Source organism: Homalodisca vitripennis, chromosome X (assembly GCF_021130785.1).
Source record: "Homalodisca vitripennis isolate AUS2020 chromosome X, UT_GWSS_2.1, whole genome shotgun sequence".
Lineage (NCBI taxonomy): Eukaryota > Metazoa > Arthropoda > Insecta > Hemiptera > Cicadellidae > Homalodisca > Homalodisca vitripennis.
The window spans coordinates 85693708-85710924 of record NC_060215.1 but is presented as its reverse complement, the minus strand read 5'-3'; the positions used below and the strand labels follow the sequence as shown (position 1 = coordinate 85710924).

General features: G+C 33.5%; 1 protein-coding gene across 2 annotated transcripts in view; it reads right to left on the bottom strand.

Annotated features, from left to right (window-relative positions):
* Positions 1 to 1502: 1502 nt before the first annotated feature.
* LOC124369297 (barH-like 1 homeobox protein) overlaps positions 1503 to 17217 on the bottom strand; it is a 40104-nt gene continuing 24389 nt past the window's right edge. For both annotated transcript variants that reach the window (XM_046827233.1, XM_046827232.1), the window contains exons 4-6: positions 15485 to 15654; positions 5969 to 6105; positions 1503 to 1842 (exon numbers count right to left, since the gene is read on the bottom strand). In XM_046827233.1, coding sequence (XP_046683189.1) covers positions 1689 to 1842; positions 5969 to 6105; positions 15485 to 15654 — 461 coding nt within the window. In that variant the 3' untranslated portion in view covers positions 1503 to 1688. The remainder of the gene's footprint in view (positions 1843 to 5968; positions 6106 to 15484; positions 15655 to 17217) is intronic.

Sequence of the window (17217 nt, the reverse complement as noted above, 5' to 3'; positions counted from 1 at the left end):
GAAATAATTTCTCAACTGGGAAAGTTATAACTCAATAAAAGTGAGACATTTATTATGCCTAACTAGCAATTTACTGCTACTATTTCAACCATTTGTGTGGATGGTTAAACATTCAGTAAAATAAATCCAGTTTATACTACAGCTCCAGTACAAAACATTTTTTTATTCAGACATGTTTATGTAATACTGTGATAGTATATTTTTAGCAAATAATTTTTTATGAAACATTTAGCTGAACATTTTTGCTTTTAATTAAAAAACTGTTAGTTTTGTTCTGTTGCGAGAAGATGCATCAATCCACACCAATCACAGCTAAAATTAAACTCTTAGGCCTCGCTAACAAAAGGCAATGCATAAAGGTACTGACTTGAGACTCGTAACACAGTAGTTGTGTGTGACAGCACAATTATTGACCTAACCAGACAAGTGGTTCTTCGAACAGTATTGCCAACCCATAAAACAAAATTTCTCTTCAGTAGAACACTTCTTATTAAGAGTTTTTTTTAATATTCATATAAATTACTTCTGACAAATATAGTTTTAAACCATTTAATATTTAAAATACATTAATATAGTCTTACTCTGATTTGGTTGTTAAATATGCAAACAGTGTGTGAAAGCTATAACCTCTAGCTGATGTTACCTCAATCATCTATTACAGTCATTAACTGATATATCAGCTAATACCTACAAGTGTGAAAGTTAATTATTTCTACCTCTTCCATTAATTAATGAGGAAAAGTGTCTAAATAATCGTCTAGAAGAAATACTAAGTAATTTAAAAATTTAAAAAATTGTTCTATTGTTACTTCATGCTACTATAGGTGTAGACCACTAGTAACAACTATACCTATATAGCCTCGACATCAAAATGTTAAAATTTCCTTCTCTGCTATTGAGCATTTGAAGATTAAAACAAAGCTTTAACCCTTTTCAGTCCAGGTAATGAAGTAAGACTACACTCATGAATATTGTAAGACCAAATATTGTAAGTATTTATGTGACCAAATGGCACCACTAAGCTGTTACAGGTTGATAAATTAATAGCATTCATTGGCCGCTTGGGCAATGTGATTATATGTGTACACGTCACTTCACTATCTATAATGCACAAATTTATAATTGTAATTTTTTTTTTTGAGGAGAGAGGTGAGAAAATGCATTTATGCAATATGGAATATACATTGGATATTAATGTACAGCAGACTCTGCCTGTGCCCCAAAATTAAAGAATAAGTAATTTTGTTACTTTTAGAAAATGCGTATAAGTACATTTATAATAATAAATCAGTTTAATAAAAGTGTGTTTCGATCTGAAATGATGTTTGATCTTTATACCCAATTGCCAGTTTGGCCACAATTTTAAATTTAACGATTTATCCCAGTTTTAGTTACTTTTTGTTTAAAATTTCTGAATTTTGTAATGCTGAAATACTTATGGTTAACTGTCTGTTACATAATCTTGGAACTTTGGATATCATAAAAAAATCATTGTGTTTATTAGGTAAAAAAACTTTTACATACACACAGTGTTTATTAATTAATACAATAACATTGTTTTAAGACATTTCTACTTAAATATTTATATAAATTCAAAGCCGTTTGGATTAGAAAAATATGTGAGTGTAAAAATATTATAATTAATTCGCACTAGTTGATGTAATATGTTGTGGTATTTCTTCTAGAGCTCACTCCCCCAGGACTGGGGGCTGGAATCCCCCTGGTAGCCCTACCACTGGGTAGAAGTATGGTGGGGGCCTAGAGGAGGGCTGTGGTGCTGGTATTACTAGTGGGGGTCCCCCATTACCAGGTACATTGTTTAGGTCTGGATGATTGAAAAACCTGGAAAAACAATTTCATGTTACTATAAAAGTCCAAAAATTAAAATTACTTGTAGTTTCAAGTCTTGTGTAAAAGAGCCCTGTCACTATTTAAACATTTTCTATAAGATATTTTAGAAATAATACACTCCGGTTATGTGCTGTAAATTCCAACTGACACTGATTAGTGCAGGCCCCATCCATTGATGTATAACAAACCCTGGAGTGTACTTTCAGATAGCTGAGGTTTGCAAGAATCCATCAGCCACCGTAGCAGGGTACCCACCAGTGAAAAGGACAGAGATGGTTTGTGCATGCATTGCTTACAAAAATTGTGATAATTACCCTTACAAACATTCTAGTAGACAGATCTTACAATTGATTATTTGCAAAATAGGTAAAGGATTCCACAGAGGCAGAGGATATCGATTTTGTTAGTCTTGTAACACATGGATTTTTTGTACTTATTTAAAATTTTTAGTATAAATAACGCTAATTGTAGTTAAAATTTTCTAATTAATAGCATTGAATGACTCATGTTTGTGGATCATCCCGTAAGGCTATAACACCTGGTTTGCTTTACAGATTTCCTCTAGATCCACAACTGAAACAAAAATAGATTATTGCTTTAAAAATGCAGAATTTTGAACCATCTGAGAATTCAAAGATTTGCCGTAAAAATTTTGCTCCAGATTGTTTTAAATTTAACCAAAGTGCCAATTTTCAGGTATTGAACAAGCAATGATTTTTTGATTCATTTAACTTTTGTATACATACTATATAGAAAATATTCTCTAATATATTTGTAGTTTTATTGTTAGAAAGATGAAATATAAAATCAGTTGGGAAGAATGTAGCAAAGAAATATTTTTTATTTTAAGTGGAAAGCTTATTAACACTTTTACCACCAAGCCATAAGCTACATGTTGGTGTGTAGACTGCCAGAGCCAACGATGTGGGTGGGTAGATGAACCGCCAGGCATTAGGCAACCCACAGTGTTAGCTAGAATACCACAGCAAGTTGTTCAGTTTTACATATATTCATATAATCACTTATTACACTCACTTCCACTAATTTTAACTATGATTTTCATACTGTTTTTTTGTTGTTATTAAATGGACCAAAATTACTCGTTTAGACGCAGACTGTAATATATTTTTGAATAATTATTCATTTTGGAATTTTAAGTGGTAAAAAATGTTTTTATTTAAAAAATCTTTATGTTACACTAATTTACATCTAACAAAGAATGACGAGCAAGTTTACAAAAATAATACACTCATTTAACAGATGTATTGATTTATTTCATTGACAACTACAAAATGCACATTTTCATTAAATTCTCCTCAATATGTTAAACCCGTGAAATTAGATATAACAGAGAATTTGAATAATTTTCCTATAATAATGTTTTTAAAACATAACTATGTCATAAATTAAATTATCGTACTTAATAATGGAGCAAATGAAAATTAAATCTACAAAGGAATACAAATACTGAACAAATGTGAATTTTACGGATATGTTAATAATTAGGATTTGTATATACATTTTGTACAATAATAATTTGGCTAAGAATATAAATATATGTATTAAGTACAATAATAATCATGTGCATAAACATAACCACACATGACTTGGTGAGTTAGTTGTAGCAAGGACGCAGTCCGAAATTTGTGACTTTATACAATGTATACACTACAAAAAATGTATATAAATATAATATATCAATTATGTTATTAAAGGACATGTTATTCAAAATTCATTGGAGTTAATTAAATAAAAAACCAGCAAAAATTAATCACTTAATGTGGAAAAATGTAAAGGGACTACGTCAACACCTTTAACGGTCTACCACCAGCCTTGACCTTCCCTAAATAGCTTCCAAATTAAGTATTCATAAAATATTAAATCAAATCAAATAGTTTTGTTTAACAATGTTTAACTAATAGTAAGTTTACAATTATTCATGTATTACTGTTTAATTATAATAGACTACACATTTTAATTTTAGAATGATAATTTTATAAAACTAACTGATACTAATAAAAGTAACATTTTTATTTTCTTCACGACACCAGTGCACATTTCGCATATCGTTAATATGTCAGTGTAGAATTATTATTGTTATTTATTTTCTAAAGGTAATGATATATTTTGTTTTTTGTGTCAAAACAAAGGAGTTTAGTGCTCAGGGTAAGGCCAATTCATTGCAGTTTATTATATCACATAAAAAAGGATATAAACTGCCATTGTATAAAAAAGTTTTAAACAATTATATACAAAATCTTATTTGAATCTTTATCTGTAACTTTCTCATAGGAAGTATTTAATGACCAACAAATAAAAAACATTCACCTACTACTTTTTTTATCTTTTCAGTTGTGTTTAATAAACATAGTTAGTTTTAATTTGTATGGATAAATATGTAAAATACTTGTTTTGTACAACTAATCTATATAGTATTAATTACCACATTATGCTGTATACAATGATATACATTTGAAATATGTATATAATACCGCAAAGGCGGCAGAGCAGGTTGAGTGTTTCAGAAAATATCTTCAGTTAAGCAAAATAATTGGTAAATTAATGTTATACATATATTATTTAATATACACATACAATGAAAACACTGCAACCTTGCAAAAGATTGTGTGACAACATTATACATGGTTGATAATCATAATGATGGTGGGTATACAAAAATTAAATCACAAATATATCTTAACATAATCAGAATGTTGAACAGCATGTAAAAAAACAAAACAATAATCCTGAAATAGCTAAGTAAGTTGCCATGCCATCATGTACTTGCCAGATGACTCTCATAGGACTAGATGACAAGATTTCAGTTAACTACCGTCTGTGTGGACACCTTTCACAAAATAGAAATTTCACTCAAAAGTAGGTTCCTACAGAGTTGTGTTCTGTGCCGTCTTGACGTGGTGGAAGATGAATGACAATATGAGAAGCACTTCCTTCATCAAAACTAAGTGCTTCACACTCTTATTTTAAACTGGTTTTAACTTACATTTTTATCATGATCTGCGCTCTTTTTCAGTTCTTGCTATAGCCATCTATAAATCATTAATATTAGTTATATTTGACAGTCTAAAAAAATGTTTGTGTAAGTTTTATTAGTATTCCTCGGTTTGAAACTTAATTTTCCCTGACAGGCATTTATAAATAGAAGCAGTCTCCCACTATCTTGTACAAATTCTTAGCCCTAGATTCAATTATAGTAATATTTTCTGACCATTAGAAGTCTATTATTTAAATCAGTTATACATTTGAAATGACAGTATGATTGTGTTTTATAGGTAATGAACATTGTTTTAGTTTAAAAACAAAATAAAATAATTAAAAATTACTGAACAATTACATTGTTTGACCATTCCATGTGAAATTACAGGTATTTAAAGTAAGTAATTTTGGTAATTTTATAATCAGGCCCAAATAAAAACAGCTGAAGATAAAAGTGTGAAATATTTATAGTATGTCCATGAGTTATAGCTTCTGGAAGTGGCATGGTTTTTTTGTATTAAAAGTCTTAATTTTATTAAGAAAACATATTTAAATCATTTAACTTATTACATTATAATACATTTCTTAAATACGATTTCTTAATCATAAATGAATATTAAAGTCATAATATCTTTGAAACCCAAAAAACATGACTTATATAAAGTTTTTTAAATAGTTGTAAAAGTATATAGTAAAAAAGTGCTGATAGTTTTGATTACATTTCAGTTATTTTGAGACTAATATATAGTTAAAAAATTTATGAGCCACACCTGTTTAATTTTTTCAAATAATTAATTTTTTAAACAAAAATCTTCAGTGAAATTCAATATATAATAAAAAATGAGAACAACTGTTCCATATTTAGATAACGATTCTTTGTGTTGCCAACTGTGTAAAACTAAAATGGGCTGAAGAATAGTTAGTTGTTGACACATGTTGTTTCTGTTTTCGTAGCACTTAACAGTGTCATTGTCATAATCCTGTTATCATCTCAAGGACACTAAACAGTTATGATGTTTTGACTTGCATATTAACTTTTGGAAAATTGAAGAGGTACACTAGATCTTGACAGCATCATGATAAAGCTGATGGGTTGTCAATGTTATTAAAATGCACTCACCACAGACGGTCTCCTAGGAAGAGGGGGCGAGGAGCCAGCACTCCCATTGAACTGCAGTATTGAAGAGCAAGCATTTCCAAATCATTTGTGTATTTTCTTTTCCACTTTGTTCGCCTATTTTGAAACCATATTTTGATCTAAAGGACACAAAAAATAAATTGTACATATTTTTTATATAAAACAGAAGATATTGGTAAAAGTAGCCATAGGTAAATTTTCAGTATAGCAACAGTTCCACCTAAAGTAAAATACCTTTCAAAGATGCGCCTAGGGCAATCACATACTTTTTCTAATGTGATGTGTGTCTAGTAGATCTCCTTACCATGATATTATTCATATTCTTAACGTGTTATTTAACAACTACAACTAATTGTAATTCATATGACTATATTTAGCTTTCCTGTTAAAATGCAAGGTAGATGTACCTGTCATGGCACCATCAGAGGGAAATAACAAATACACATACTTACAAGTTACAAAGTATTTCACTCAAATATGATTTAGTTGAAACAAAATTGTAAGATGAGTCTGAACACATTGTTTTTAGTTTAATCACTAATGCTGTTACTAAAATCTGTTAAATTATTGGGAAATGACCTTGACACTAAGCTTATGTAGGAACCCCATATAGTCTCTCTGTCTGTACTCTACTAACTACAATAACTTCTTTGCTAAAAAAATCTTAAATTCTGCATTCTCTAGTTTAGTTCTTAAGGCCTATTTCGCTCTCTTTCATTCTCACCTCCAGTATGGTACTCTTCTCAGGGAGAATTATACGAGCAAAAGAGGTTTTCCTATGCCAAATGAAAGCACTACATACAATTATTAATAAGAATATCAGTGACCATGTAGGCCCATCTTTGTAGAAAACTGAAAACTAATACTTCTTGTATTTTTATTCTACAAAGCTAAATGTATGTCAAGGAATATCTACATTATTCTATATGAAAAGTCTGTTTGATGGTTATACCACTAGTCATAGAGACCTAATTGTCAAAGTCAAAACACTCTTTATTTATAGAAACTTAGAGAATCATAATGCATTCTTGGCTTCAATACATTTTAAATGGAAATTTAAAACTAAACCGTTTGTATTCTTCAAGTGGTAGAATTTGTCAAGTGAGTGCAATGGATGGTTTATAAGCCATTCACCAAGGGGAAGTCTTCAGACTTTTCTTCTCATACAATGAGCTGTGGTAGAGAGAGGTAGATGGTATTTAGAAACATGTCTAGTGTCATAGTCTTGTATGTTCGATCCTTGTTGCAGTACTTCTTGGTCTACATGCAGTATTACCTCTAGATGTATAGCGCAATTACTGCCATGATTGTTAGTTTTGGAAATACTTACCTGCAGCTGTCCAAGAAGCTAATCACTGAAATAATTCTAATGACCAACTTTTGTAGCAGTAGAACTCAATGGAGATTTTCTGGAAACGTTCTTCACTATTTAAAATGGCCATAACGGAGGTGAGATTCGAAGTGTGCATGATATATACTAGTTTGGTTGGTTGATAACTTAAACCTAGCACACATATCTATCTGCTGGGGTAATACTCTTTATTGAACTGGCTCTTATTGCTAGGGATACTATTTGTAACCATTTTAAAGATGTTATGTTAAGGAGGCTTAAAGAAAAAGCTCTCTACTCCATTGAGGAAATGCTATCATATAATATTGATAGCATACAATTTTACGTCAATGACTTGTACTGTAATTAAGTATTAGTTTTTTATCTGTTTTCTTAGTTTTTACCTTTTAATTTTATGTAGTTACCATAGTATTTATTTCTATGTTAAACTATTTATACTATCTTAGTATAACTCTTTGGACTTAGTCAGTGGTGCACTACATATATAGAACAACATAAAATATCCTTGATTCTTGAAAATTGGATAATTTGGAGTCCTAGCAGCTACAAATTTAAGCTTATTTGTAATATTAATACAGTATGTTTGTATTTAAAAAGGAAAAGCTTTAACTTCAACACACTATATAACTACACTTAGTTGATTTGATAAATATTTGTACTTGTATTTGTTGAAAAATATTTTGAACACTTTATGTTTGATACAACTAAGTTCTTTATTTGTATTGTGTAGATCAAGAACACCACTTTATTGTAGTTCTTGCACCGTTCTATCGTTTCCCAACTATAACTCATCACATGTGGATTGTTTGCCAACCATATTTAATTAGTACTAAAGAATTAAATCAACAAGAGTGGACTATACAGGCAAACATAAAAAAAAGAAATTCTATTAAGACCTGGATAGTCTTCCAGAAACATCAGTAGTACAAAAATCCTCCACAGGCAACATTAATCCAGTGGGAGAAAAGGAAATTAAACACTTAACTGCTATTGAACGTTCTCTTCCTGGAACAATTATACTTAGGTATATGAATATAAAGTGTCTCACGCAATTGTCATGCTGGGAAGAAAACTGGGCCAGAAGACATGCTGAAATTATTTTCACAAACACGAAATGGAAGGGATCATTCCTAAACTATTAAGGCCTTAAACTAAGAAGTTTTCCAAAATATTTAAGGCCCAAAGAGCAGACATGTTTGATACCCATGCTATTAAAAAGAGTGGCAGATCTAATGTTATCAATCAATTATGACTTTTATAACCTCTATATATGAGGAACAAGCCTTAGTCATGTGGATTAGGAAAGGACCTTCTTTCAGGGAGAACCTCTCTGAACAAATCCTATAATCGAGAAGTCTAACCTTCTTTCATTAAAACATTTAAAAAGTTCTAAATGGATTTGGGATGGATGAGATGCTTAATAACTCATCTATACATGCCAGTCAGCATGTATATGTAGGGGAGCCCACAAGAATTGCACTACTTAGTTCAGTGGAAGTGTGGAAATAAACAAGTAAGCTTAACTCTGTTGCACAATAATTTGATGTCATTATGACCTCTTACTGCACATGAGACCCTGACAAAACTACCACTACTGCAGATTGATTGAGTTTGCCCAAGAAATAAGTACAAAATGCATTAAGTTGAAGAACCTGTCCTCTATTGGATCCTTTCAGAACCACATGAAGCATTGAAATTAATAATAAAAATAATTATAAAAGCTGGGTATTCATTACTGAATCATGGTGCAACAACAGTGCAATGACTTGAATCCTACCCAAAATAAAAATCAGTATTTCTGATGAGAGTGTTTACAGTCCAGTAATCTCTCTGAAAATCACTTAAGAGACTAGGGTTTAGTGACTCAGAGGTGTGTAGGTTAGGTAATGGAAGTGTCAGTGGAATATTGCTGAATCGTCATCTCGAGTGTCAGCAAGAGTTGATTGGAAGCTATTCCTGAGCCCTAGAACGTGATAGAGGCAGAACTCAAAGCATTAGTGTATGAGCTGTATTCTGCACCTTAATGGATACTTGTATTATAGTTAAGGGAGTACAAACGATTCCAGGTTGCAGTACTATGGGCTTCAATCAGTACCCTCCTCAATAAAATGTTCTCTAAAACAGTCAGTTACTTTTCTGAGTTATTTATACTGGGAACTCATCAGTTCTATAGATACAAATACTTCACCTAGAAAATATTATATCATTAGTTTTCTTATTATCATGATAGATGCTAGGGATGATCCAAAAGACTATCGTGGCTGTGATAATTTGCACTATAGGTTTGTAACGTTATGTACTTTCATTGTAAAGTACATAAACGTTATGCATTCGGTCTTGGTTAATTAGTTAACGAACAGGAAGCGGAGCAGGATGCAGCTGCACGCCTCTAGAGATCCAGGACTGCGTGTGTGCAGGTTGCGGTCGCGTGCTGGAACCACGGTTGGGTCCACTGATTTATTAGCGCTGTGGCGCCTACCGTGGCACTCGCAGTCTCCCCGTGGGATACAAGCGCCATCTGAATACTATCTGTCTCTCACTGATTTCACCCCGTTGCCATCTCTTCACGAGTTTATAGGAAAGAAAGTTACAGATCACATTCCCCGTAAAACATCGGAGAAAAATAAACTAGACATGATTAGTACTTTAGAACACAGACACTTCGAACTAAATGACGGTTGCGATAAAATCTTTAATTGTTGTCTTTGGTTGTCGCTTTTACCAATTAAAAATTATTACCGATTCCAATGTTTAAATATACAGGGTGTGGCAAAAGCAGTTAAGCATTGTAAATAGTTACAGGAAAGTAGCGGAGCTAGATAGACAATAGAGTTTGTTTTAGATATAAACAGTAAATACCATTTTATGTTCACTAAGTTTCAAAATAATGTTCCCGAGATGGCCGTAATTGACAGCTAAAAACACACTACTGAAGACATGAAGTTTTGTACAGGTCTACACAAGTATCACGGAGTATGGCGTGTGCGAGGGCTGTGTTTGAATACTATCCAAGGCAGTAGCGTAGCCAGAATTTTCGTTCGGGGGGGTCCGAAACCGGGGGATCCGGGGGACGTTTTGTGTGTTATTTGCCAATGAATTCACTGGTAAAAAGGTAAATACCAAAAATATGGAGCCTTAGGAACTACGCCTTATAGAAAGTGGAAAGAAGTAATAGGCAAATTAAACTCTCACAGCAACTCTAGTACCACACATTTTCTTGTATAGCTACAGAAACTTTACGAAGTTCGATTCTGGCCGAGTAGAAGGCACCAAAGTGATGTTGGATTCACTGGATAAGAAATAAAAAGAACAAAAACAGAGCTTCACTCCAAGCGTATAATTGACTCAACTATATTCTGTGGAGAAAATGAAATACTCCTTCGGGACATTGGGCCACTGACGGCCGAAAACCCTTTAGAAAAGAAGGGCGATTTTCGAGCGTTGCTCGGTACAGATCAAACTAACGGTCGGAAAAATTCACCGGAAAAAACTCTACTGATTAGAAGTTCGGCCACTTTGGATTTCACTGATTGGGGTATTTATGAATGATTATAATGACGATTTTTTTGTATCATTACACTGTAGACGAGTATATAATTATCGGAAAAATCACTTTCGGTCGGAAATAAAATACACCTGAAAAACTCTAATGATTAGAACTTCAACTACTTCGGACTTCGGTTATTGAGGTAAACGTGGTATTTTCGATTGAGTTAGGGGACGATTTTTGTTATCATTAAACTGTACTCGACTACCTATATAATTATCGAGAAAAAAAATCACTTCCGTCGGTAAATACCAAAGAAAAGCTCTCTACTGATTCGTTTTGACGATTTTGGATTTCACTGGTTGAGGTAAAAGTATACTTATAATTATGTTAGGACATTGAATTTAGAGATTAATTCAACGCCGACTAATAAATATATAATTATCGAGAAAAAAAAACAAAAATAATCACTTCCGATCGAATATACTAAGGAAAATGAAATAATACCTCAGTCATGAAATCCAAAGTAGTCGGAACTTCTTATCAGTAGAGTTTTTTCCGGTGTATTATCTGACCGGAAGCGATTTTTTTTCAATTTTTCTTTGATAATTAAATAGATATTAGTCGGCGTTCAATTGATACCTAAAATTAATGTTCTAACATAATTATAAGTACCACTTTTATCTCAACGACTCAACCAGTGAAACCCAAAATCGTCAAAATGTGAATCAGTAGAGCTTTTCCTCGTATATATTCCGACCGGAGGTAATAATAATACTTTTTTATTTGTGTCAACAATAATAAAAATTGCATACAATCGTCAAATTAAATTATTTAGAAATATGTATATCTATTTTAAATTGCCCCATTCATACCCGTTCATACACAGTCCCACACTCATTCCTAAGACTGATACATACAGCCATACGTTTTTTAAAATCTTCTAAATTTTACCACCAGAAATAGAGGATATCGAATTACTTATTTCATCCCAGCGGCTCATCATAAACTCTTCCACTGAATAAAACACCCTCGACACCAAAAAGTGTCTCAATCGAGCTTTAAAAATTTTTGTTGGTTCATTCAAATTTTTTTATTTCATCAGGGAGCTTGTTGATCAGCTTAACACCAACCTCGGATGGCAAACGTTTAAATGCGGCTGTTTCTGTGCGGATGTAACCGAAGGTTGTCCCTGCCTCTTGTCCCGTATTGATATACGTCCCTGCCCCGGACGAACTCGCACTTAAATCGGCAGTACAGGGCGACATTGAGATGTAGAGACAGGGCAAAGTTAGCAATCCAAGCTCCCTAAAGGCATCTCTGCATGAATTTCGGGATTTCAATTTTGAAATGATACGGACAGCTTTCTTTTGACTTCTAAATACTCGCTCAAATTTGTATTTAGAACAGCTGCCCCATAGCCTCAACTCGTACATTAGATGGGGGTGTACAGGGCCGAAGTAGGCCATTTTTAGTACATCCCGGGAGCAAAAATTTTGAAAGGTTCCGTAGAGCATTAAAGCCTGAAGAAACCGTTGAAGCAGTACTTTCAATGTGATCGTCTCAAGTCAGACTTCGATTAAGGTACATTACGAGGAACTTGGTGGAATCAGTTTTCCTCTATGAGGACATCGTCCGCCATCACAGCAGCGCGATCCTCAATCTCCTCTTTGCCGCAAACAGAAATTTAGTGCATTTGATTTGGAGTTGTTGGTCCTCAGATTTAATGTAGAAAAAACTGAATACATGAATTCAGTTCTAAAAAGGAAATGATTTCTAATTCATGTTTTATTGGAGCGTTGAATCGTCAACATACTGGACCATTTTCCCCTCTCATGAGCGATGAGTTCCGCCTGCTGATGTACACAAGGAACAAGACTGGTCCAAGTATAGATCCCTGTGGGACTCCATAGGAAGAAAGTCGCTAATTTTAAAATGAATTTAATTGTTTTTTTCTCGATAATTATATATGTATTAGTCGGCGTTGAATTCATACCTAAAATCACCGTCCTAACATAATCCTAAGTACCACTTTTAACCTCAACCACTCAACCAATGAAATCCAAAATCGGCAAAACTTGAATCTGTAAGAGCTTTTCTTCGGTATTTACCGACCGGAAGTGATTTTTTTTTCTCGATAATTATATAGGTACGATGTACAGTTTAATGATAACAAAAATCGTCGCCTAATTCAATCGAAACCCCCACGTTTTACCTCAAACATTGAAGTCCAAATTAGTTGAAGTTTCTAATCAGTAGAGTTTTTCAAATGTATTTTCCAACCGAAAGTGATTTTTTCGATAATTATACACACGTTTACAGTTTAATGACACCTAAAATCAACATCTTAACTTAATTCTATGTAGTCACTTTACGTCCCCACGACGAATTTGAACGAAGTGGTCGCTAATTTAAACTGTTCGCCGTGTTACGTTCAGGTTACTTTGCGGCGTCACGTGACCGCGCCCTATAGAAATACCGTGATTACACTACACTATCCGAAAGGCCGAGCCCAAAAGTATCGTTTAATACTTTATGATTTAAACGAAAGGACAATTATATTTTTAACAACGGTCACTTCAAACAGTGAAATCAATCAATTTAATGTTAGTAGACAAGAGTAATGATAACTGTCCTTTTTTCTCCCTGCTCCATGCTTTATTTTTTTAATATGCCTTAACATTTCGGGGGGGGGGTCCCGGACCCCCTGGACCCCCCCCTTCGCTACGCCACTGATCCAAGGGAAGAAATCACAACTGCTAAATAAAGCACGGTGATCGCGCAGGCCACTCCACTCCTAGCGTCATTATCACTTTATTGTTTCTTAGTACGCCCGCACTGTAAAGCCTCGATGTTATACTGTTCAAAATATGTTGAGTCAGGTACTGATTACGGCGTATTACGGCTTGATTTACCCCCATCTGGTCTACGGAGTGGTCCCTTGGGGAGCTTGCGCAAACACTCAGTTTCAAAGAGCATTCAGACTCCAAAAAAAGCAATTCGAGTAATCGCCAAAATCAAATTTAGAGAGTCATTGACTCTGCCGTGCCTCTAAATTTTGGAAACAATTTTCTTTTGTATGAGAAAATGTGCTCTAATTATAGAGGCCGAGACATGTATGAGACGCATGACAGAGCAAACTACCGGACTGAGAGGCACAGAACGGTGGTTTATGAACGCCTACCCTAGCAAGCGGGTGTGCATTTCCTCAACAGACTGCCCAATTCAATTAAAGATACCCCAACGCCTAAGGTCAAACGCTTCTTGGTGTCTCAAGCATTCTATAATGCGGGTGAATTTTTGGCATTCGACTGGGAGACCGCCCAATTAGAAGACTGACTCTGCTGTACTAAGTGGGTTGCATTGGCGATGAATGAAAGAGGCGTGATTGTAAAATTGTATGTATGAATGTGTATTGTGTGTATGAATGCCTGGAATTTTAACCCTAAACCCCGTATTGTCGTTTGCCATACAATACACATTGTCGCTGCAATAAAAAAGATTTTGATTTTTGAGTACTAAAATTGGGTCACCGATAGAAGGGTCACCTAATTGTGATAACAGGTTCACCCTCCTCCCTCCCCCGCAGCCGGAGAATTGGCTTAAGGGGGTTCGGTATGCCCTATCCTTCCCATGTTAATGTTATGTACCTTTTTCTCAGAAACCTTTAAAGCTATCATCATCAAACTTTAGGACACTACTATTTAGACCTTTGTTAACATTTAGAGTGGAAGACATTATAAAAATATATTTTAAATTTTTATTAAAAAAATTATAATTATAAATTATTTTACAAAAAATTTATAAATTTTTTATTTACAACAAATTAAACAAAAACTTCTTTTTTTTTAACTTCTGTTCCGCTCTAAATGTTAACAAAGGTCTAAATAGTAGTGTCCTAAAGTTTGATGATGATAGCTTTAAAGGTTTCTGAGAAAAAGGTACATACAATTGGCCAAATTAACATGGGAAGGATAGGGCATACCGAACCCCCTTAACCCAATCGGTTCTGCCGCACCCAATATAATATGCACTTAAATCAAAGCCTACGTCTGGAAATTAAATTACACGGATGCTGATCTACACAGAACCAACACATTTAAACTTTGTTGGCACTTTGGCATGAAAACTAATTACTGGTTATTTGTCCGTCAAAGAAAGTGTAGTAGATCAGGATTGTATGTAACGTTATGTATATAGATGTACGTGTAAAATATTTGGTCTATTTCGTAATTTCTTAACGATTACTTTTATAACTATCAAGACAGATAAAGTGCCAGTAATTAAAGAAATAAGTTGTACTTTTGAAAGATAGTAGAGGGATTGCTCCAAATTCAAGCTCCGAGCCTAGGCGCTACCGCTTAGCTGCAATTTTAAAACCTTAATTTGAAAATAAATTTTTTAAATGATAGCTATATTATTTCTGTAACTAATAGATAACTACTGTAATGTCTAACCGTAAAATGATTGTTTACAACAAGCTCAAAAATATAGCATATTCCATTATTCCGTGCAGATTATCCCTACATTAGCGAAGCACGAGCGCATACCAGTTATACAGTACCGATCTGCCTCATTCCTCAAAGCTACACATCATTGATTGATGCTTTAAATAGTTTTTACTACACTCAGAGATCTCTTTATGGAGATACATACTCACCTGAGTCTCTGTCAGCATGAGGGCCTTGGACAACTGTAATCTCTTGCTCACTGACAGATATTTGCTCTTCTCGAACTCTGCCTCCAGCAGCTTGATCTGAGCCGCCGTGAACGCTGTCCTCGCTCTCTTCTTGCGGTCTTCGTAGCCCGCGCTACTTTTTAATCTGGAGTCTGTCAAAACCATGCTTTCATAATTAGTTTAAATCATCAGGAGGCGTTGATTTACAAAGCTTCATCCCTTCAATTATCAAGTTTAAATTAAGGATGTATCATATCAAACCAATTTATTTCAAAAGCTAATTATTTAATGGAGATACATATTATTAAGACACGATTGAAAATTATGTTACGTATATATTAAGTATTATTTGTAAATACCAAACGGTCCATAAATTGCGTAAAGTTATTTCAAGTTTTCTTACATGAACCCTTTGGACAGCAACGTACGATTGATCGGCCAGCTGAGTGAGGTTCATGCGAAAACCGCCAACAATTACCTGTTTATGATACAATTATATCTTTAACTTAATTTAAAAACTTTTAAAGTTGGTTTTGACTAGTTTGGGATTGTTTTAAAGTAAGTAGGGACTATCTCTATCAATTTTAAAATTGGTATCACTAATAACCTTGACACCGCTGTTTGTTTTTAGTTATTTTACTCTCATTTCATACTTCACACTTATAAGAATTTCTTTTCAATTAATTTTTTTTTAAAGTTCTCTAATTTAGTAATGAGTATAAGATGTAACCAATGTATCAATTAAACATATTCGCATTTTGGTTTAAAGTGATTATTTTAGGTACATTTCTTTTTTTCGTAGTAGCCTAATTACCAAATACGTTAAATATACTTAATGCACTTTTAATGTACGATAATAGATTGTCAATTTAAAAGCTGCAAAACAAAACAGAAATAACTCAATTTACAAAAAAAATCTACGGGCAGTACAGAGCGAAACTTTGCAAATAAGTACAAATGGGCCTTATCATGAAAAAGATGAATCTATACAAGGAACCGCCAGAGAGTGCAGTTGGCGGCGACCAATAGAAATGGACTGGCCTGCGCGACGTTGCCACACAACTGCCGCTTGCCGCCCGGCACGGCTGGCGCATTGTGGCTGATAAGCCGCTGCGCTGTCACAACTAACACTGACACTGAACATTTAAAACTTATCAGTATAATTGAAAAACAATATTTTAAAATGCGTTGGCAGTTTGCTATATTATATTTAAATTACTTGTATAGTTTTATTAATGTTACCTGTATTACAAACTAACTATCGATTAAAACAAACAAATCGTCCCGTCAGTTAGTCAGAGTAAAGTACTTGCTTATTTCCATACAACTTTTTCAGTGATTTTAAACGATTACTAAACACACACAAAATTAATATACATGTTGCTTATATTGGACACTGCATGACGTGTTGCTTGATTAAAAATAATTAAAACAATATAACAAGATAATCAATTTTAAAATTATCGAACAATTATATTTTTAAATTATGAAATAATCAAATTTTCCACTAAATAATCTTTAGGCCTACTATTTTAAAAATGAAATACGTTAAAAAGCATGATGACTTAATAATATTCTTACCTTTGCACTTGTAATATTATTTATTCGCTCTCAGGCGGCAACATCGTAGCCAAAACCTCGGAGTCTTCTTCATTTTCACTTTCTGCTGCCTCACTGCTACTCGTGTCAGAATTGTCTGCTAAGTTTATAATTAT